This window comes from Armigeres subalbatus, chromosome 2 (assembly GCF_024139115.2).
Source record: "Armigeres subalbatus isolate Guangzhou_Male chromosome 2, GZ_Asu_2, whole genome shotgun sequence".
In the NCBI taxonomy this organism is placed as follows: Eukaryota; Metazoa; Arthropoda; class Insecta; order Diptera; family Culicidae; genus Armigeres; species Armigeres subalbatus.
Window position 1 is genome coordinate 65,126,651 of NC_085140.1, and position 19,631 is coordinate 65,146,281.

Consider the following 19,631-nt stretch of genomic DNA (forward strand, 5'->3'; position numbering starts at 1 on the left):
TTTCATTTGTCACCCTGTATCCGAGTCTTCCCCTTAGACGTAGTTTACGTCAAAAAAAAAATAGAAGAAGATGTTGCGTCAAGTACAAGACACATTCATCATTCATGCTATGGCAGGCATAGAGAAGGTTTCAATACCTTATGGAAGCAGAATCAAGTTGAAATGTATAGAGCCATATAAAATTATGTAGGAAAGTATTAATCAATCAAAATTACTTGCCCAAGTTCCGGGTATTAAACCACGCAACTTGGACATTAATTTACAAAGTTCTGAAAAACTCAGATGCGAATATGTACATTATGTGGAAGACCTGAACCCACGACCCTCAGTACGCTAGACTGGCGCTTTAACCAACTAGCGGTTACCTCCAATACATTTTTCAAATCAAAACCTTTCACATAATGTACATATTCACATCCGAGTTTTTCAGAACATTGAAAAGTATTAGATACCAAGAGCGCATGAGTCGATTTAATTTTGATCAGAGTAAATACATATTAAATTTTGTAAAATTTCACAAGATGTTCAGTCCACAGACAAACAGACATAACACTTGTGAAATCCTTATCGTTCACTGATTTACTGGTCAATTTAAATTATCATTAGTTGGCCAATCGATCACTCGTGGCGCACGCATCGGATTTGCTCGAGTTTGACGTTTGCACACTACCGCCATCTGGTTCGTGGTTTGCCCAACTTAGTGAAAACAACAGATGTCGTTAGGGTGTTTACGACGATGAATTTCATGAGTGAATGTTCAATGTGTTATGTCTGTTTGTCTGTGTTCAGTCCATACTCATTCAAACAAGTTTACACCTGGTGTGTCGCTAAGCATGCTCAAAGCAAGTATATATTTTAATTTAACATCGGTGCAGTAATTAATGAGTGGAATGCAATACAAAACATACCTATCAGAAAATATTAGTCTCTATATTTTATCCAATTGAACAGATTGAAATATTTAATTTATTTCGCTATTTTTGGCGGATTTCAAATTGCCTAGAACTGGCATCTCTTCCTTTTAACAGTAAAGGCCTGTTTCTGAGTTTTTGAAACTCTTCCAAACCGCATGCTGTCAGTTTGTTTTGATTTTGTGCTTCGTTAGATTTATGGCTCGTGAACGGCCTGCTTAAAATCGCTGAGGTTTTCATGTAAATTCAACTAAGAGTGAAGGTATCATTATTCAGAGTCTATCTTGGAGTGTAACAGTGCCTATCGCGAGTGGAAAAACGTGCAGAAGGAATCATGCCAACGATCATTGCGATTGATGTTTCGCTGTCGATGACGCGGCCAATACCGGTGGCTGGGTCCAACACGGAAGATGGGTTGACTTATCATCATTTGGCCGTGCAGGGAGTTAACAACATACTGGATTATTTGGCCAAGCATTCGCGGTTGGAATTCGTTTCTCTGGTAAGTAGTGGTACATATTTAAAATATATTTTAAGATCTGGATTTCATTTGAAACGTTTCGACAGCATTTTCGATTTGTTTTTCTTTGTTATGCTGTCAGTTGTCAAAAAGTACAGTGTGGCCAGCATCATAATTTTGAATAAATGATGCAGAATCCTACACGGTTAGAAAAAAACTCAAAGGTTCAGCCCAATCGGGTTGTACGCAAAGGTGACGTTGAACTACGTAGCTCCCGAATAGAAATAAATGGTACGCCGAATGGTTGATATTATTGGCATTCCATTCCACTTGTAATCATTTTAAACTGTATGATACTTGTACAATTATATAATTGACAGAAATAAAACCACGATCATATATAATAATTTGCAGATTATACATGTTGTAATAAGGATTACTTGATATCATACTATTGTATACGTATCTAACCATAAATAATTTAGATATTCACCAACACAGAAATGAAGTTGTTTCTTTTTCAGTGTGATAGTGACAATCGCATCGGAAACAGAACCAACTTCCATCCAAGTTTTTTTGAAGTCAATGGCGGTGTGCATTGTGATTGTACGAAAGAAAAAAAAACGGATTATAATGCATGTAAGTATAAACTCAACTATGCAAAACATGAATAATATATATTAATTGTTTAATTCCAGAAATATCAACCTCATACCGGGAAACAGTACGCCTTTACGCCATGCGGATGTGGTTGAGCAGCGAAAAAACGCTTGCGAAGGTGAGAATAATTTATGATGGGCTTGGCTTAATAACCATTTTATATAAAAATCAGCGCTGGCGTTCTAAATATTCCATGGGGCATGCTTATCAAGAAATCGGGGCATGAAAAATACACATCCAGGATTGATTTCAAGCTGTTATTCATTGTTTTCTTTGATTTCTTATAGGAACATGCAGCACCATCGAAATCTGCGAAGAGGCACTGATGATAATAACATAATTTCAATATAATATGGTATGTAAATAATAATTATATAAGATGGTAAATTAAATATAAATAAAAACTTGTTTGATGATCATTTATTTATTATTTATAAACTGAGAAAACACCTTCTTAACTATCATATCCAGTATCGTAGTTCGTAGAATAATATTATACATCCTATAATACGGTTATCATATAATTAAATAATTATTACACGCTTTTCAATCTGGATTGAACACTGAATATTATTTGGTCCGGAATTCGTTTTACGAAATCTCATTCTACTAATCTTCTTTGTTAAAATCGATTATACTCCGAATCATTGTAAGAAAAAGAAATGATGATAAACTAATGATATCTGGTAAAATCGCCCAATAAAAATATATGAAAAAATTGGCCTTTTTGAATGGTAACGATACTTAACGACCCATTGAGTGTATCATCTAAAATCAAATTATTACAGACGCTATCATAAATATTATTCGTAGTATAGTTATTGTTTGATACTTTTGATGATTCTATTAAAAATTCCATTATAATTCGCTGTAATCAAAAAACGATAACTAGAAAAATAGATGTATAATATCATTCTATTCGGGCTGTATGTAATGTACAGGTTTTCGACTATTCTGTGCGATGAGACCCAAGCAAGCGTTTTTCAAGCCCAGCCTGAATCTGCTTTCGATGTTTATCTTATGCTCCTGAGATTGAGTGAGCATAACTGGTGATGTATATAATTTTTGGACCAACATTTGAAAATGAGGATAAAAATAAAATTTTCAAATAATCGAGGATGAACAACACTCTCAAGCGTTCACATATCCAAATTACAAATTGATAAAAACTCGCTAGAGAGTAAGAATCATTCGATAATTGTATCTCGATTCGAAGCATTGGTAACAATGCCAAACATCCGATTGAACTTCATTGTTGACATTAAATTGGTATTAATTAGGTTTACATTATTTCAAATGATAATCGATTACACAATTTGAAAAGCACAAGCCTGGTTGATAGTGTACAGCTGCAACCATCACCGACGCAAACTGCTACAGAGACTTACCACCCGTCGCTAAGTCAGTCTAAACCCCTGGTGGCTCATTACAGAAAAACCCATTGCGAAAGCTGGGCTGTCAACGGCGTTATTGATAATAATAATTATTCCTTCACGTGAATTGCGTCGGGCTTAGCGTTTACTCCGGCAGACACCTACGAATCAGCAAAAACGAGCCAAAGAAAGTTTACTAAAACCCCTTCACTACAACAGCGAAGAAGATTCCGAGCCCCTATACCGGCATCAACAGACGTAAGCAAGAAGTTACCGTCAAACGCCCCCAAGCTTTCCAAGGAAAACGCACGTTTAAGGTGAAGGTGGGTTGAGTACCAAAACAAAGCTTTGAAAGTATTGGTACAATAAAAACTGTCATATACTGTACTACTACTGGTATCGTATTTATAAAAAAACAAAGAATATTAGTAGGGTGGTTCAAAAATCGACCCAGCACCACCACGCTCACTCGATTCCGTCCCATGCTCCGAGTGTCCTCTAAAAACCGATTTGAACAAAAACTGGTTGAGCGCAAGCCGGTTCAAGTTTGTATGAAAACTAGTATGGGAAACTAAACCTTTCATTACACTGGCTACAGTGCCTCCCCTCCAAACGCTGGCAAAAAGAGAACCCACATAGCTGAAAGCAACATTCCTGAGACTTCACTTAGGAAAGATCCGTTGAAATAGCATTTTATACTCCGCTCACCCCCATGTCACACTTTTTGTATGAAGTATCTGCTCCTGGTGCGATAGATATACAAACACAATGTCAGCGGAACGAAAACGGCAAATTTGACAGAAAATATATGGGCTAACTGTCAAATTTGCCGTTTCTGTTCCGCCGACATTGTATTTGGGGCTTTATTACCATGCTAAAGGTTTGTAACCTCGATTAAAATCGACTCCCAACTATTGGAACGTCCATTCAATACGCATTGTCTAAGGAGTTGAAGCTCTTGAATTTTATCCAGTCATATGGTCTTCCCCTCGCCAGCGCCCAATCACGGAGTGCCACAAGCAGAATAATGTAAAATTCAACCTCGCCATATCAACTGCCATACAAACTTGAAACGACCTGTGCACGGTAAGCCTTTATTCAAACCGACCGAAAACAGCGAACGAATAATCGACTGAGCGTGGCGGAGCAAAATCAGTTTTGAACCACCCTGTTTATTAGTTTGCTGCTATCGGTTCCGGCGTTTACATTCGCTCCGCGATCAGATTTTTATCGTTTTCTTCGGGCAAAAATTGCAGTTTATATTAAGTTTTCGCTTCAAACAAGTGACTTAATCCAAAAAGTGAAGTTTAATTAGCATTCCATCAACATTTCGGGTTGCTCATGTGCGTAGAAGTGTGTAAAAATTGATTTTTTCAATGCCCTTTGAGAAGAAGTGGAGTGCAGTGATAAACCCACCAAACCGCGGACGGCTGTTAAATTGGCACGAAACTGCTGGTTTATGCCACATATCGAGCCGAAATACATAGGACTCTTTGAAGAAACATGTTAATTATCACGGGAAGTTCATAAATATACTGTGAACAGGTTAGTAATCTGAATATTAAACTTTTGTTCGATGCTGTTCGATGCATTCGAATGTTGGTGGGAGAGGAGTGCGGGAGGTGTGGGGTTGACGCTTCGAAGGTCCGGTGCCATATTGACTGCCATCGTGGTACTCCTCCAACTATGTCCTTAAATTAGCATAAACAAACTGCACCAGCTGTGTAAGGACATAAACGGGAACCTTCTTACGAACGAGCGTGAGGTGATCCGAAGGTGGCGGCAGCACTACGAAGAGCACCTGAATGGCGATGTGGCAGACGAAGATGGCGGTATGGTGATGGACCTGGGAGAACGCGCGCAGGACATAATTCTACCGGCTCCGGATCTCCAGGAAATCCAGGAGGAGATTGGCCGGCTGAAGAACAACAAAGCCCCTGGGGTTGACCAACTACCAGGAGAGCTATTTAAACACGGTGGTGAGGCACTGGCTAGAGCGCTGCACTGGGTCATTACCAAGATTTGGGAGGAGGAAGTTTTGCCGCAGGAGTGGATGGAAGGTGTCGTGTGTCCCATCTACAAAAAGGGCGATAAGCTGGATTGTAGCAACTACCGCGCAATCACATTGCTGAACGCCGCCTACAAGGTACTCTCCCGAATTTTATGCCGTCGACTAGCACCAACTGCAAGGGAGTTCGTGGGGCAGTACCAGGCGGGTTTTATGGGCGAACGCTCCACCACGGACCAGGTGTTCGCCATTCGCCAAGTACTGCAGAAATGCCGCGAATACAACGTGCCCACACATCATCTATTCATCGACTTCAAAGCCGCATATGATACAATCGATCGGGACCAGCTATGGCAGCTAATGCACGAACACGGTTTTCCGGATAAACTGACACGATTGATCAAAGCGACGATGGATCGGGTGATGTGCGTAGTTCGAGTTTCCAGGGCATTCTCGAGTCCCTTCGAAACCCGCAGAGGGTTACGGCAAGGTGATGGTCTTTCGTGTTTGCTATTCAACATCGCTTTGGAAGGGGTAATACGAAGAGCAGGGATTAACACGAGTGGTACAATTTTCAATAAGTCCGTCCAGCTATTTGGTTTCGCCGACGACATAGATATTATGGCACGTAACTTTGAGAAGATGGAGGAAGCCTACATCAGACTGAAGAGGGAATCTAAGCGGATCGGACTAGTCATCAACACGTCGAAGACGAAGTACATGATAGGCAGAGGTTCAAGAGAAGACAATGTGAGCCACCCACCGCGAGTTTGCATCGGTGGTGACGAAATCGAGGTGGTAGAAGAATTTGTGTACTTGGGCTCACTGGTGACTGCCGAAAATGACACCAGCAGAGAAATTCGGAGACGCATAGTGGCTGGAAATCGTACGTACTTTGGACTCCGCAAGACGCTCCGATCGAATAGAGTTCGCCGCCATACCAAACTGACAATCTACAAAACGCTAATTAGACCGGTAGTCCTCTACGGACACGAGACCTGGACGATGCTCGTGGAGGACCAACGCGCACTTGGAGTTTTGAAAGGAAAGTGCTGCGTACCATCTATGGTGGGGTGCAGATGGCGGACGGTACGTGGAGGAGGCGAATGAACCACGAATTGCATCAGCTGTTGGGAGAACCATCCATCGTTCACACCGCGAAAATCGGACGACTGCGATGGGCCGGGCACGTAGCCAGAATGTCGGACAGTAACCCGGTGAAAATGGTTCTCGACAACGATCCGACGGGCACAAGAAGGCGAGGTGCGCAGCGGGCAAGGTGGATCGATCAGGTGGAAGATGACTTGCGGACCCTCCGTAGACTGCGTGGTTGGCGACGTGTAGCCATGGACCGAGCCGAATGGAGAAGACTCTGATATACCGCACAGGCCACTTCGGCCTTAGTCTGAATAAATAATAATAATAAACTGCACCAGCTAAAAGCCCTACAATGGCGGACATAAAAAAACTTTCAATGAATAACTAAAGAAATGCTAATAAAAGTTGAAATGCAGGCCAAGTTCTAATTGGAATGTAGTGCTATGGAAGAAGAAGCTTGCGATGCGCTTACGAGATTGACTGATTCACCGAAACCAAGTGCTAAGCTGTTAGCAAGTTTTTAATAGTAAATATTATTATACATAGATATTGTAACACACTAGAGTCGGTTTTTACGCGGAAGATATGGGCCGCGTAAATTCAAACAACGTAAAAAACCGTGTAAATCCCGAAGTATGTCTGAAGGAACCGCGGAAATCCAGAAACTCGCGTGAAAAAAAATCGCATAAAAAACGATTCCTGTAAAAATTACCGCGTAACAATCGACTTCAGTGTACATCAGGTTTGAAGCGTTGACTCTTCCTTGATCGAATGGTCCAAGAAAATTGAAAATCCATCGAGAAACGGCTGAGATATTAACAATCGAAGTCTATCATATTTTCGTGACGATTTTCAATTTTTTGCAATCGTAAAGTGTACCCCAATATAGAAAAGACAGACGTAGTTCTACGTCAAAAGTACCTAATTTTAGGTACTTTTTTTCTCTTGCATCTCCCTCACTCTTCCTTTTGTTGTCATAAAATGAAGAGCAAAACCACTCAACAAGGGCATTAAAGTGTGGGAACCCAACGTTGAGTAATATCATGTTTACAAAAGTTGAGTGAAATTTACCTAACTTTTGGTTAATTTCTATTCAAAATTAAGTATATTTTACTTAATATTGAGTGAATTTAAATTAATTTCAAGAAAAAATTACTTAATTTTGGGTTCCCACACTGAACCCCCGATTTGAGTGAAAAGTACCTAATATTAGGTACTTTTTCTAACCGTGTACACTGAAAACCAAAACTACCCAAAAGTGGGTTGTTTGCACTCAAAATCGTGGTTTGGGCCAATAACCCAAATTTGAGTAAAATGACTTTTCTGGCACTAGGTAGTTTGCCTTTAATCCCATGTAAACAATTTACCCAAAGCTGAGTTTAATTTATCCAAAGGGGCCGTTCAAAAATTACGTCCAAGGTTTGAGGGGGGGAGGGGGTCAGAGTTTTGTGACAGTTTGTGACAGGGGAAGGGAGGGAGGTTCGTCTTATGTGACGTCCATCCACAAGAAAAAAATACTGAAAGCATTTTAGAAACAATTTGCATTTTTAAAACACATTCAAACTGTTAGTAAGGGACATAACTCACTATGTTATTGTGAAAATAGTGTACGAAAAAGATAAACCACAGTAATCGCTAAAATATAAATGAGACATGTATACGTACAGGGGGAGGGGGGGGTCAATGATTTGTGACAGTTTGTGACAGGAGGGGGGGAGGGGGGTTGAAAATGCCGAAAAACGATGGACGTAATTTTTTAACGATCCCAAAGCGGACCTTGATCAACCCAAAATAGAGAATATTGAATTTACTCAAATTTGGGTTATTGGGCTGAGCAACCTCGGTGAGGTGTTTGCATCTTGCTTTAGTTTTGATAGCAATCATGGGAAAGAAAGGGAAAACTACCCAAATTTGGGTAAATTTTTTCTGCGATATTCTCAATAGTGCGTATATTGAACTCAAAGTTTGGGTTGATTTATCTGTCCGTGTACTTCAAAAGTATGGATTAAAGGCAGCTTCACACCTATATGCACACTCCAAATAATCTAAACGTTGTTTCCACCTGAATTTTCAGGTACATTTTACGTGCACACGTAACTGCAAATGCTTCAGAAAATTCAGGTGAAACTTACGTGTCCGGTGAATTCTATGCAAAACTTTGGTAGAACTTACCTGATTTTCACGTAGAATGGAAATTCTATCGACAAATCAGGTGAAGGTTACGTGAATTTCAGGTGAAAAAAAATCTACGTACTTTTTCAGGTGGAAACAACGTGCAGATTTTTTTGGGTGCACTCCAAATATTTAATCTGCACATTGTTTCCACCTGATTTTTCTGGTACATTTTATTGCGATTTGAAAATAAAATTAGCATTGCAGACAACCTGCAAGTAAGAGGATCGAGCTGTCAAAATGCTTGCTGATATTATTATGTTTTTAAAAGTGTTATCCGTCGGATTCAGGTTAGTTTTGGTTTGATGTGTACATAGGAGCAGTGGTGCTACACTGAGGAAAATGGACGTATGATTTTCAATCAAACGCCTTATGAAAATTTGCCACAAGGAATCGGTATGAATTTCAATATGTTACCTTATGAATGATGATTTTCATTTGAAAAAAAGCAAAATGTGGCAGACAGGGTTCGAACCATGGACGTCGGGGTCGGGAGGCCGGTATGTAGACCACACGCCCATCGACGCTTGAATACTAGGGAAGGTAACTGCGCATAAGAAGCACTGTTGGTGGAATAATCAGTCGAAGATTCATAAGGCGCCAATTATGAATTTCGATAGTCCAGTTCGCTGAGTGTAGGAGCATCATTATCGGTCGCGAGCATTTTAATCACCCGCACAACGCTTTCATCTTAGTTTCGTCACTCGTTTCAAAAGATATTTTAGTTACTAGATATAGATTGTCGCTTCGGTTCCCTTTGTTCTGCTGTCCGAAACATGTTGGGTACCAAGCTGTCAAATCGTATGGATTTTCCTTCTTTGACATTTAGCTCCCCTATCCTCGCCAGCAAAAGATGTTCCGGACAGCGACGACAGCGACAATCTTTATCTAGTAACTAAAATGTCTTTTCTCGTTTCCGTATCGGTCACAAGAAAAAACTTATACATCGCATTAGTCAAATACATTCCGAACAGTGGCGTAGCCAGAAAATTGGTCTCTGGGGGGGGGGGAGGGTTATGTCCAAAACCACCACGTGGCTACGCCACTGATTTCGAAACTTATACTTTTCATTAACTTATGAATGTTATTAGCTTTTTTGATATGGGATCATTCATTAGGTGGCATAATGAAGAGTATAAGTATTTTTGAATGTTTTTTTGCCATAACATATAAGGTTATTTTTTTACGTGTATTGTGTCGTCAGCACTAAATTGAATTCCAACTTCCGACGGTTTATTTCCGACATCATGAACGTCAGAACAAAATTTGAGTTTGCCAACAAAATATTGTCAGAGAGCGTTCGGAAGTGCGGAAATTGACTTCCGAACTTCAATTTGGTTCTAAAACAAGCTCGGTTTTGTGACAGATAACACCGTGTAGTGATCAGCGTCATACAAACAGTTTTGGTCTAAATGCACAATATTTTCAGCTCTCAATTTGGTTGCTGTATTCCGTACCGGTGACGTTTGACAGTTGACAGTTTATCAAATAGCTGCGCTCTTACCGCGCTACAAAATTTGGTCACCTGTCAGTCGCGCTACTGTTATAGCAGCGCGTTTAGTAGCGACCGATACTGAATGATACTGCGCTGCCAAATGGCTAATACTCGCGCACGGTAATCTTGCTCAAACATATTTTACTTTTCAATACACTGCCAAAAATAACTATATATAAAATATGTGTAGTGATTATAATTTTTTGCAATAACGCCACCCTAATATAATCGATATGGAACCACACATGAATCAAATTATTGCTTATTCGTGACCACACATAAAGATTATTTCTATATATACATTTTATTAGCGGTTTGTGTGAAGAATAATTATGTGTGCGCTTATATACATCATAACTTAAATCTATGGATTTTTGCCAATAAAAGTGTGTGGATTTTTGGTAGTGTAGAATTATGTCTAATATTGCCACTTTATTTATTAGTTTTATCATTCCTTTCTCCAAGAAACATCACTCCTCGCTTAATTTTTCAAAACGACCTAAGTAACATTTTTTTCATGAATTAATTTGAATAGCGCAATCAACATAACAACATGAAAGATTTTGATTGCAGTACTCAAATTAAATCATGAAAAAAATGTTACTTATGTCCTTTTGAAAAGTTAAGCGAGACTCATGGTGTCGACTACCTGGAAAAACCTGGAAAGTCAGGAAAAGTCAGGGAATTTCATATTGGACCTGGAATGTCAGGGAAAGTCAGGGAAATTAGATTGAGGTCAGGGAAAAAAATCACAAAAGCCAATATTGCAAATTTGTAGTGGATTTTTGTTTTAATTCGAGCAATATATTAAACTAAGGACACTTGACGACTTGGACAAGTCGAGTCAAGTACAAGACACTGAAGACGACCACACAGTTGTGGTCGAAATACGTATCTGCAAAGATAACGAAAATTAACTGGTGGAATTAAATGGACAGTACTTAATTCGTCTTAGACGGTTGATTTGAGACTAGTTATGCCCTTTTTAAAAAAAAACACCTATTTTTTGGATATTTTTCCATGGGACCATTGCTTTATTTAAACCGAAGGCCATAATCGATAAAAATTTAACTGTGTTCAAACCAAGTTATTTAAAGTATTGCAGTGATTAGAATATTTTACTAGGCTTACTATAATTGCTGCAAAGATTTATGTGAGCTTGTAGGCATTGCATTCATGATTATCTGGAAGATTTCAAGCAGTCCTTAACTATTTTTAGAAGTCCATAAACTCCACAGAGAGTGAATAAGAATAGGTACTTACTTCGTAAGTATACTTGAGAGCCATGGAGGTTTCTCGATGTTCACCTAATCCGTAAGATTTTTTAACGGCATTAGAAGGATTTCTAAAAGCTTCCACGATGGTTTGGAAAAAAGTTCAAAAGTCGTGTCACAAAATACAAGATTTCACATAAATTTCCAGAAAGATAATGAAAACGATGTGAAGAAGTCGGTCAGTAGTATTGGAGGTCTATTGCGACACCAGGGAGTCCGTGCGAATTCCCAATGGTGAATGAAGGCACTAGAAAACATTAATTGGAGCCAATTTTGGAAAGATGTGATTTATGAAATTTTTTCAGGAGTTCTGCGCATTAACTTGAATCTTTATGAACGACTAGAATTGCCTACGATATTCTTCAAATCCTCAATGTTCTATTTCTAGTGGTGATTAGGCTTCCAGTAGCTCAGGAACTCACAATGGACTTCAAGGGTTTATACATGCAGAGTTTTTCATGCGCTTCTAGGAATTGAAAAAAACATTTTTCATTCCTGGAATTTTTCGAGGAATGGTCTGGAAAGTCAGGGAGAGTCAGGGAATATTACAAAGCTTTGTCGTTGGTTCTCTTTTGTCGCTTGTTTCGCATGCGCATGCAAACAAGTAAAACTGATTCCCTGGCCGTAATGAAGGTCTTAATCTACACAGGCTGTTAGAGCAAGATAAACGGGTGCGAGTATTAGGCGCATGTATTTTTACACACTATCAAAAATGCACACATTTTTATTGGCAAAAAATCCAAAGATTTTACACACTTCAATCATTTTGCAGATTTCGGTCAATTTTGCTTCATTTCACCGAAATCTCAACAGCAGAATTGTTCGGTACTTATTCATCGATTTCCGGTATTTTTTTTTGTTCAACTGTCAAAACCACCGAAAATCTGTCGAATTGTTTACCGAACAGTTCTGCTTTTGAGATTCGGTGAGATTTTCACAAAAATCTGCGATTTATTTTAAATGTGTAGTTATGATGTATATAAGCGTACACATAATCATTCTTCACTATTAATAACATATAATATATATATATATATATATATATATATATATATATATATATATATATATCTGGGAGCTGCGGACTCGATCGATTTGAATTTTCAAGATATTTTGCTTGAAACCCGCGAATTTCCTCTCAGTGTTTAATGTACACGCTACGATTTTCTCACATTGAATTATCATTATGTTTATCTTTTAAAAATTAATTTCATAGATTTCGTCGATTTACTGCATTGCATAAATTATTGTGCCGATCGTAAAATTGAATCATGTTGTTCACTTATTAAAATTCCTCTATAGATTTGAAACGACACCAAATAACTGAGTTTTGTTATAAATGAACTATAATTAGTATGACTTGATTTACACGTGTACTCTCTCAGCTGCGGTCAGAATGCTCAGAAACTCTATCGATGCGATGGATACTTTTTGACAAATTGCTTTGGAGATTTTTTGACAATCGTTTTGACTCTATCCGCAGCTCCCAGATATTTATAATATGTATATTTCTATATAATATAATATTTTATAGAAATAAACATTATTTGTGGTCGCGAATAAGCAAAAAATAAAATAAAATAGAATAAAAAACAACAAGGCGGTCTCAATTGAGTTGTTACATCCTATCGTTGCATCTGACAATTCGTGACAGCGCTTGCTGGTTGCAGATGAAGCTACATTTTTTCCTCTTTGCAAGTCCCGTCCCAGGTTGAAATACTTTTAGCAGTGCATGTGTGAAAAACCAAAATCCCGGTCCCATTTAAGGCCCGATGCCCACGTAACGTATTTTCATCGCTGCGTGCACACGGCGTTAAAAGGACGCATGTGTGCATCGGGAAAAAGCGGTAACGCAGCGTCGCCGCACCGATGCATACCTGCGTTTTTTCAACGCCACGTGCACGCAGCGTTGAAAAAACGCTACGTGGGCATCGGCACTAATATGCACGGGGACCAAAATCCGGCGGAAAATTTTCCCGAGGTGTATAGTAGCCTTTAGCTAGCCTTTAACCTGCCTTTACCGTTTAAAAAGGATTCTGCAGTTTAATCTCATATTTTTGGACATCCCTATTTCCTTTGTTTACTCAAGCTGTCAAAAATTATGTTTTCGTTGTTTTCTTCGCGGTCCCATTTTTTAGCACGCGCGCGCTTTTGACAGCTTTCCTCGCGTTTTTGATCCCACGATTCTGACAGGCAGCTGATTCAGATTTTTTCGCTCTCGCGTTGGCAGCACGCCAGGATCGTCGTCCATAAAGTCGTCAAGAAAAATTGCAACAAATTTCGCGGATTCCGCGGTTGTTAGTTTCATTAATTGTGCAATCTGTGGTGTTGGATCTTCTGCGGCAGTGGTCAAAGCTTTAGGATTCAACGGGACACCAGAAGGGGTCCAAGCACAAACCTCCCGATGTTGACACGTGTTTGAGGTTAGAATACTCTTTTCTCTGATTGGGAAAAGAATTAAAAATTGGATCTTTCGAAGAGAAAACGCAGTAGCAGCAGAAAGGCCAGAAATAACGTAAAAGAGGCGTTCGTGTGTTGTTACATAAAGTGTAGAGCATTGGAGGATAGGGAGAAATGGCAACAGGAGAGCGAATACTGACGGTCGCGCTTCGCACCAATTACGACATCCGCCGGCTGGAGGCTGCCGACAAAAAGTGGGAATGCTTGCTGTATCTGCACGATTCAAAACCGATAGATCCGGAATGTCCACCGACGAAGGAAGAACTAGCAGCTGCTGGACTATTACCGACTCAGGAGGATCGCCAGAAGTCGCCGGAAGAAGAATCCAAACAGGATCCGGGAGTGCTGTTCGACAAACTATTCAAGTTGGACGTTGACTATCTGAAGAGTCTGGATCCGAAGGATTGGAAGAATCAGGATCACTACGCTGTGCTTGGTTTGAAGAAGATGAGGTAAGGTTTGCGTTGGGATCAGAGTTATTAAAAATACGCTTTCTTGTTTGTCGCATATAAATGCGTACCACTAGAAGACTGTCACATACTGTTCTATGCCTACCACAGAAACAAACCTGTACCAAATATGGTACCATTTATTATGCATATTTATATTCATCAGTATTATACCACACTGAAGTTACAGTTCTAAAAACACTTCAATAATTTGTAGCGTTTGATTTTAGAATAATTTCAAGATTCTTCTTTTTCTTCTTATTGGCATTACATCCCCATACTGTGACAGAGCCACCTCGCCGCCCTTAGTGTTCATTAAGCACTTCCACTGTTATTAACTGCGAGCTTTTTAAGCCAGGCTACCATTTTGCATTCGTATATCATGAGGCTAACACGATGATACTTTTATGCCCAGGGAAGTCGAGGCAATTTCCAATCCGAAAATTGTCTAGACCGGCACCGGGAATCGAACCCAGCCATCCTCAGCATGGCCTTGCTAAGGAGGGCCCCATAATTTTAAGATTACCAATATTAAAAGAACGGTATAGTCTATTTGACAAGTTAGACAATACCAAATAAAAAAAGTCGACTGAACTAGCTCGTTAACTACATATGTACTATTATAATATTCGGCTCTCACCCGGAAGATCCGGGTTCGATTCTTGGTGAGGATTTTTTTTTTGTTTCCTTGCTCGTATCAATGGTGTATGACTTGACAGCTTTTTACATTTAATCCTTGAATTACAATAACATATATTTATGTTCGCCAAGCAAGATATGCGTAATTTCAATGTTTTCCAATCGAACAATATGAGCATGATTTTGATTTCTTAATGCTTTGCCAGATTCGAGGCCACTGAAGACGACATCAAGCGCGCCTACCGTAAGATTGTACTGAAACACCATCCAGACAAGAGAAAAGCTCTCGGCCAGGAGGTGAAACAGGATGAGGATTACTTCCATTGCATTACGATGGCCTACGAAACTTTGGGAACGTTGAAAAATCGTCGCGCTTTCGATTCCGTCGATCCGGAGTTCGACGATGCACTGCCGTCGCAGAATGAAGTCAAGAAGGATTTCTACGGAGCATTGAGAAACGTGTTCAAGAGGAATTCTCAATGGAGCGAATCGAGAAAGCCAGTTCCCCAGCTCGGCGACGAAAATACGGAGCGTTCCAAGGTCGAAAACTTTTATGATTTTTGGTACAACTTTTCAAGTTGGAGAGAATTTAGTTACTTAGACGAAGAAGACAAGGAAAAGGGACAAGATCGTGACGAACGTCGGTGGATTGAGAAGCAGAACAAGGCTATCAGATTGCAACGCAAGAAGGAGGAATCAGCGAGAATACGAACATTAGTTGACTTGGCTTATAACAACGATCCGCGTGTTGTCAAGTTTAAGAAAGAGGACAAGGATCGTAAGTTGGCAGCAAAGCGAGCCAAGCAGGATGCCTATCAGGCACAGAAAGCTGAGGAAGATCGATTGGCTAAAGAAGCGGCTCTAGCAAAACAAAAGGCAGCAGAAGCAGAACAAAAACGCATCGAAAATATTCAAATCGAGAAGGAAAAAATGAAACGTGCCTTAAAGAAGGAACGAAAAATCCTTCGGGATGCAGCCAAGGCCAACGATTACTACACGAAAGACGAATCGGAACGTCTGAAACATCTGGAGGGTGTCGAGAAATTATGTGAATCGCTGAAACTATTGGAACTGCAAGAATTCAACAAAGAGCTAAGTTCGGGTGGCCGAAACGTTTTTGTGAAGGCTCTTGATGACATGGAGGCAAAATTGGAAGAAGAACGTCGTGCTCAATCTTCTCAGAGTCAATCTATTCCTAATAATGCCGGTTTAAAGGTTGTGAATCGCAAAGCCCTTTGGAGTCACGATAACGTCCAGTTGCTTATCAAGGCCGTAAATCTGTTTCCGGCTGGGACGATTTCTCGCTGGGATGTCATTGCCAATTATCTCAACCAACACGGTACAAATTTGGGCGATATGAAGTTCTACGCCAAGGACATTTTGAACAAGGCCAAAGAACTGCAAAGCGGTGATTTCTCTAAGAGCGATCTCAAAACGGTTGTCAATCAGCAAGCTTTCGAGTCGTTTGAAAAGGCCAAGAAGGACCTGAAGAAAGTGGATAAGGCTGACATCAGCCAAAAAGAAGACGAAGCAAATCCGATCAAAATGAACGGAACAGCTGAAGTAAAGATGAATGGAGTCCACGAACCATCCGAGGAAAAGGAAAACAGCAAACCACAAAAAATCGCTAAGAAAGAATCACAGCCACAGAAGGTAAAGGAACCTCCAGCAGCAGCACCGACACCTGTACCAGCACAGATGCCAACTCCAGTAGCGGCGGCGCCAGCACCAGCCCCAGCTCCAGCTCCTAAAGAAACCAAGAAGGACAAAAAGGAAAACAAAGTGTGGAGCAAGGAAGAACAGGCTCTTCTGGAGCAGGCCATGAAGACTTACTCGACATCGACGCCGGATCGGTGGGACCGGATAGCAGAATGCATCCCGAATCGAACAAAGAAGGACTGCTTACGACGGGTGAAGGAACTGGTCGATTTGGTAAATGCCAAAAAAGAAGCACAGCAGGTTTCCGGCAAATGAAGCGCCCGCGAGTGGCGGAGTGGCAAACGCGAGAGCAACTATCTATTACTATTAGTGCCCCCTCTTGTCCTTCTTTCGTTGCGTTGGAAACCTCACCAGTTTGATTCATACAATTATAACATCTCTGCGATTATAATTTTACGTTTTTAGGTCTTGTAAATACATAATGTCTTAATACAGAAAACATTAAATGAGTGCTAGGATAAACACTGAAAAATGCCTAATCAAAGTTGGTTATTATAGGGGCGATGACAGACCATCGAATGTTTCCGCTTTGTGAAAAACGGTACTTTGGATATCTTAGCGCTAATCGGCCATGCAATTCAAATGGAATTTCTCTAGAATCCTCACATTATCATAAATGTATCATTTAGCTCAATGAAACAAGGGCAGTGGTTGACCTTGTACCCGTTGCTTGAACTTGCTGGTAGCCGCACTGTTCACTTCGGTCTGTTGTTGACAGTTGGTTAATACCTGAACCAACTGTCAACAACAGACCGAAGCGAACAGTGCGGCTACCAGCAAGAATCTTCTTGCTACCAGCAAGGCTTATCTTAAAAATCGGACTAAGCGAAGTATTCCGATTCGCAAGAATCCCGTTCGGATACAGCGGATACCGCTGGGCTCTCTGGAGTAGGAACTGGATCGCGGACCGGATAACCCGAACTTGTCCACGATGATGGAAAGCGATGTAGAATCCATGCTTTCTGGATCTGCCGCACGTACTAGCGGATCAACCATTGTCTGTCGACCAGGAATTGTAGTTGACCATCCCGATATGTTCGATTACGGTGGCTAATTCTCACTGCCAGGGATTTGCTTGGTGTACTTGTGCAAAGACAGAGTCATTCATTTCGCCAAGTCGTTTTGCACCTGGTCTGCCCATCTCGCACGCTGCGCTCCACGCCGTCTCGTACCTGCCAGATTAGAAGCGAACACCATCATGACATGACACATTGGGTGCGGTGGCGAATCTTTTTTGACCGTAGTAGGCCCGGCTCCACAGATGATGAGCCTTCGTATTTCACGACTAACATTGTTATCATCCATTAGCAAGGATCCAAGGTAGACGAATTCCTCGACCACCTCGAAGGTATCCCCGTCTATCGTAACACTGCTTCCCAGGCGGGCCCTTTCGCGCTCAGATCCGCCAACCAGAATGTACTTTGTCTTCGATGCATTCACCAAAAGGTCTATCTTTTGCTGCTTCACGTTTCAGGCGGGTGAACAGTTCTGCCACCTTTGCAAATGTTCGGCCGACAATGTCCATGTCATCCGCGAAGCCAATAAATTGACTGGATCTGTTGAAAATCGTACCCCGGCTGTTACACCCGGTTCTTTATTGTTCTTTATGTTCTTTATTGTTTGATTCATCAACAGACAACTTAGGTCCTAATGATTCTTATCCTAATTAATACTTGTGGTGAATTAGAAATAGAGTAGGCCTTGAACGAGGAGAGTCTTAGTTTTGAAAAACAGTTCGGATCGTAGACACATGTTTAAACTCCGGTGTACTGAAAGTAGTGCTAAATAAACCGAAATAAATTATAATTAATTCGCGGACCATATTAGATTTTAATGTGAATATCACAATACTAATAAAAATAATTATAATAAAATCATCGTTAATTATGAAACATGGCAGAATAAGCCCTTGTAAAAATACGACGAATCGTCTGTCTGGATAGATTAAAATCAAAACATGTGGCAACCTCGTTGAATGCCCGCTGTAGACCCACCATCGCTCCACGTTGTCCGTAATTCGTTCTTCGAAAATGTATCCTCAGCATTCCGTTATTTCGCAGTGCCCTAGGTCGAACGTTCAAGTTTACTGATTCCAGAATTTCAGGGCACTCGATTCTGCCTTGGAGCGTATTAGCAACGACCATGGCCCGTGCAATGTGCCTCCGCAATTGTAGGCTTTCAAGATTAATCAATTGACAACGGCTGCTATAACTTGGTAACCGGAATGGGTTTCGCCATGGAAGCAACCGAAGAGCAAAACGAATGAAGCGGCGTTGAACAGATTCAATTCTTACTGATCCGTTCTGGTAATTAGGATGCCATACAGCGGAACAATATTCCAGCGTAGATCGAACCAGCGAACAGTACAATGATTTCAAGCAATAAACATCGGTGAAACCCTTGGCGACGCGAAAGATGAATCCTAATGTTCTAGAAGCCTTCTCGATCACGTAAGAGACATGATGCTTGAATGTTAGCTGCGTATCTAGAATAACACCAAGATCCTTTATACAGTTCACACGTTGCATCACAATTCCATTGAGCTCATAGTTGTAAATTATTGGCTGATATACACGAGTGAAAGAGATCACGTAACATTTGCTAGGATTGACAACCATCCGGTTCAATGTGCACCAAGCCGCAAATGAATTAATATCTTGTTGTAGGTCCATTGCGTCAGAGATAGACCGAATTAGTGCATAGAGCTTCATATCATCCGCATACGACAGTCGCGGTCCTCGAAGCACATTGATTACATCGTTGAAATACAAGAAGAATATCAAAGGGCCAAGATGGCTTCCCTGAGGAATGCCTGAGGTTGCCAACAATTCAGTGGACTGAGAATTGCCTACCGTAACAGACAGTCTCCGTCCGGTGAGATATGAATGGAACCAGCGCAAAAGATAACCAGCA

The 19,631-nt window shown here is 40.6% G+C and overlaps 2 protein-coding genes across 2 annotated transcripts in view; both read left to right on the forward strand.

Moving 5' to 3' along the window:
- Positions 1 to 1,058: 1,058 nt before the first annotated feature.
- LOC134208775 (integrator complex subunit 14) overlaps positions 1,059 to 19,631 on the forward strand; it is a 33,357-nt gene continuing 14,784 nt past the window's right edge. Inside the window, exon 1 of the mRNA XM_062684704.1 lies at positions 1,059 to 1,413. Within this exon, the coding sequence (XP_062540688.1) occupies positions 1,246 to 1,413 (168 nt within the window). The 5' untranslated portion in view covers positions 1,059 to 1,245. The remainder of the gene's footprint in view (positions 1,414 to 19,631) is intronic.
- Positions 13,605 to 17,190, forward strand: LOC134208774 (dnaJ homolog subfamily C member 2). The gene is made up of 2 exons (XM_062684703.1): positions 13,605 to 14,363; positions 15,206 to 17,190. The coding sequence occupies exons 1-2, from the start codon at positions 14,026 to 14,028 to the stop codon at positions 16,971 to 16,973; spliced, it is 2,106 nt and encodes a 701-aa protein (XP_062540687.1). The 5' UTR covers positions 13,605 to 14,025; the 3' UTR covers positions 16,974 to 17,190.

Excerpts from the sequence above, each read along its gene's own strand:
- LOC134208774 (XM_062684703.1), top strand. The coding sequence starts at position 14,026 with ATGGCAACAGGAGAGCGAATACTGACGGTCGCGCTTCGCACCAATTAC. Across the intron at positions 14,364-15,205 it reads CTTGGTTTGAAGAAGATGAG|ATTCGAGGCCACTGAAGACG; the intron begins GTAAGGTTTGCG and ends ATGCTTTGCCAG.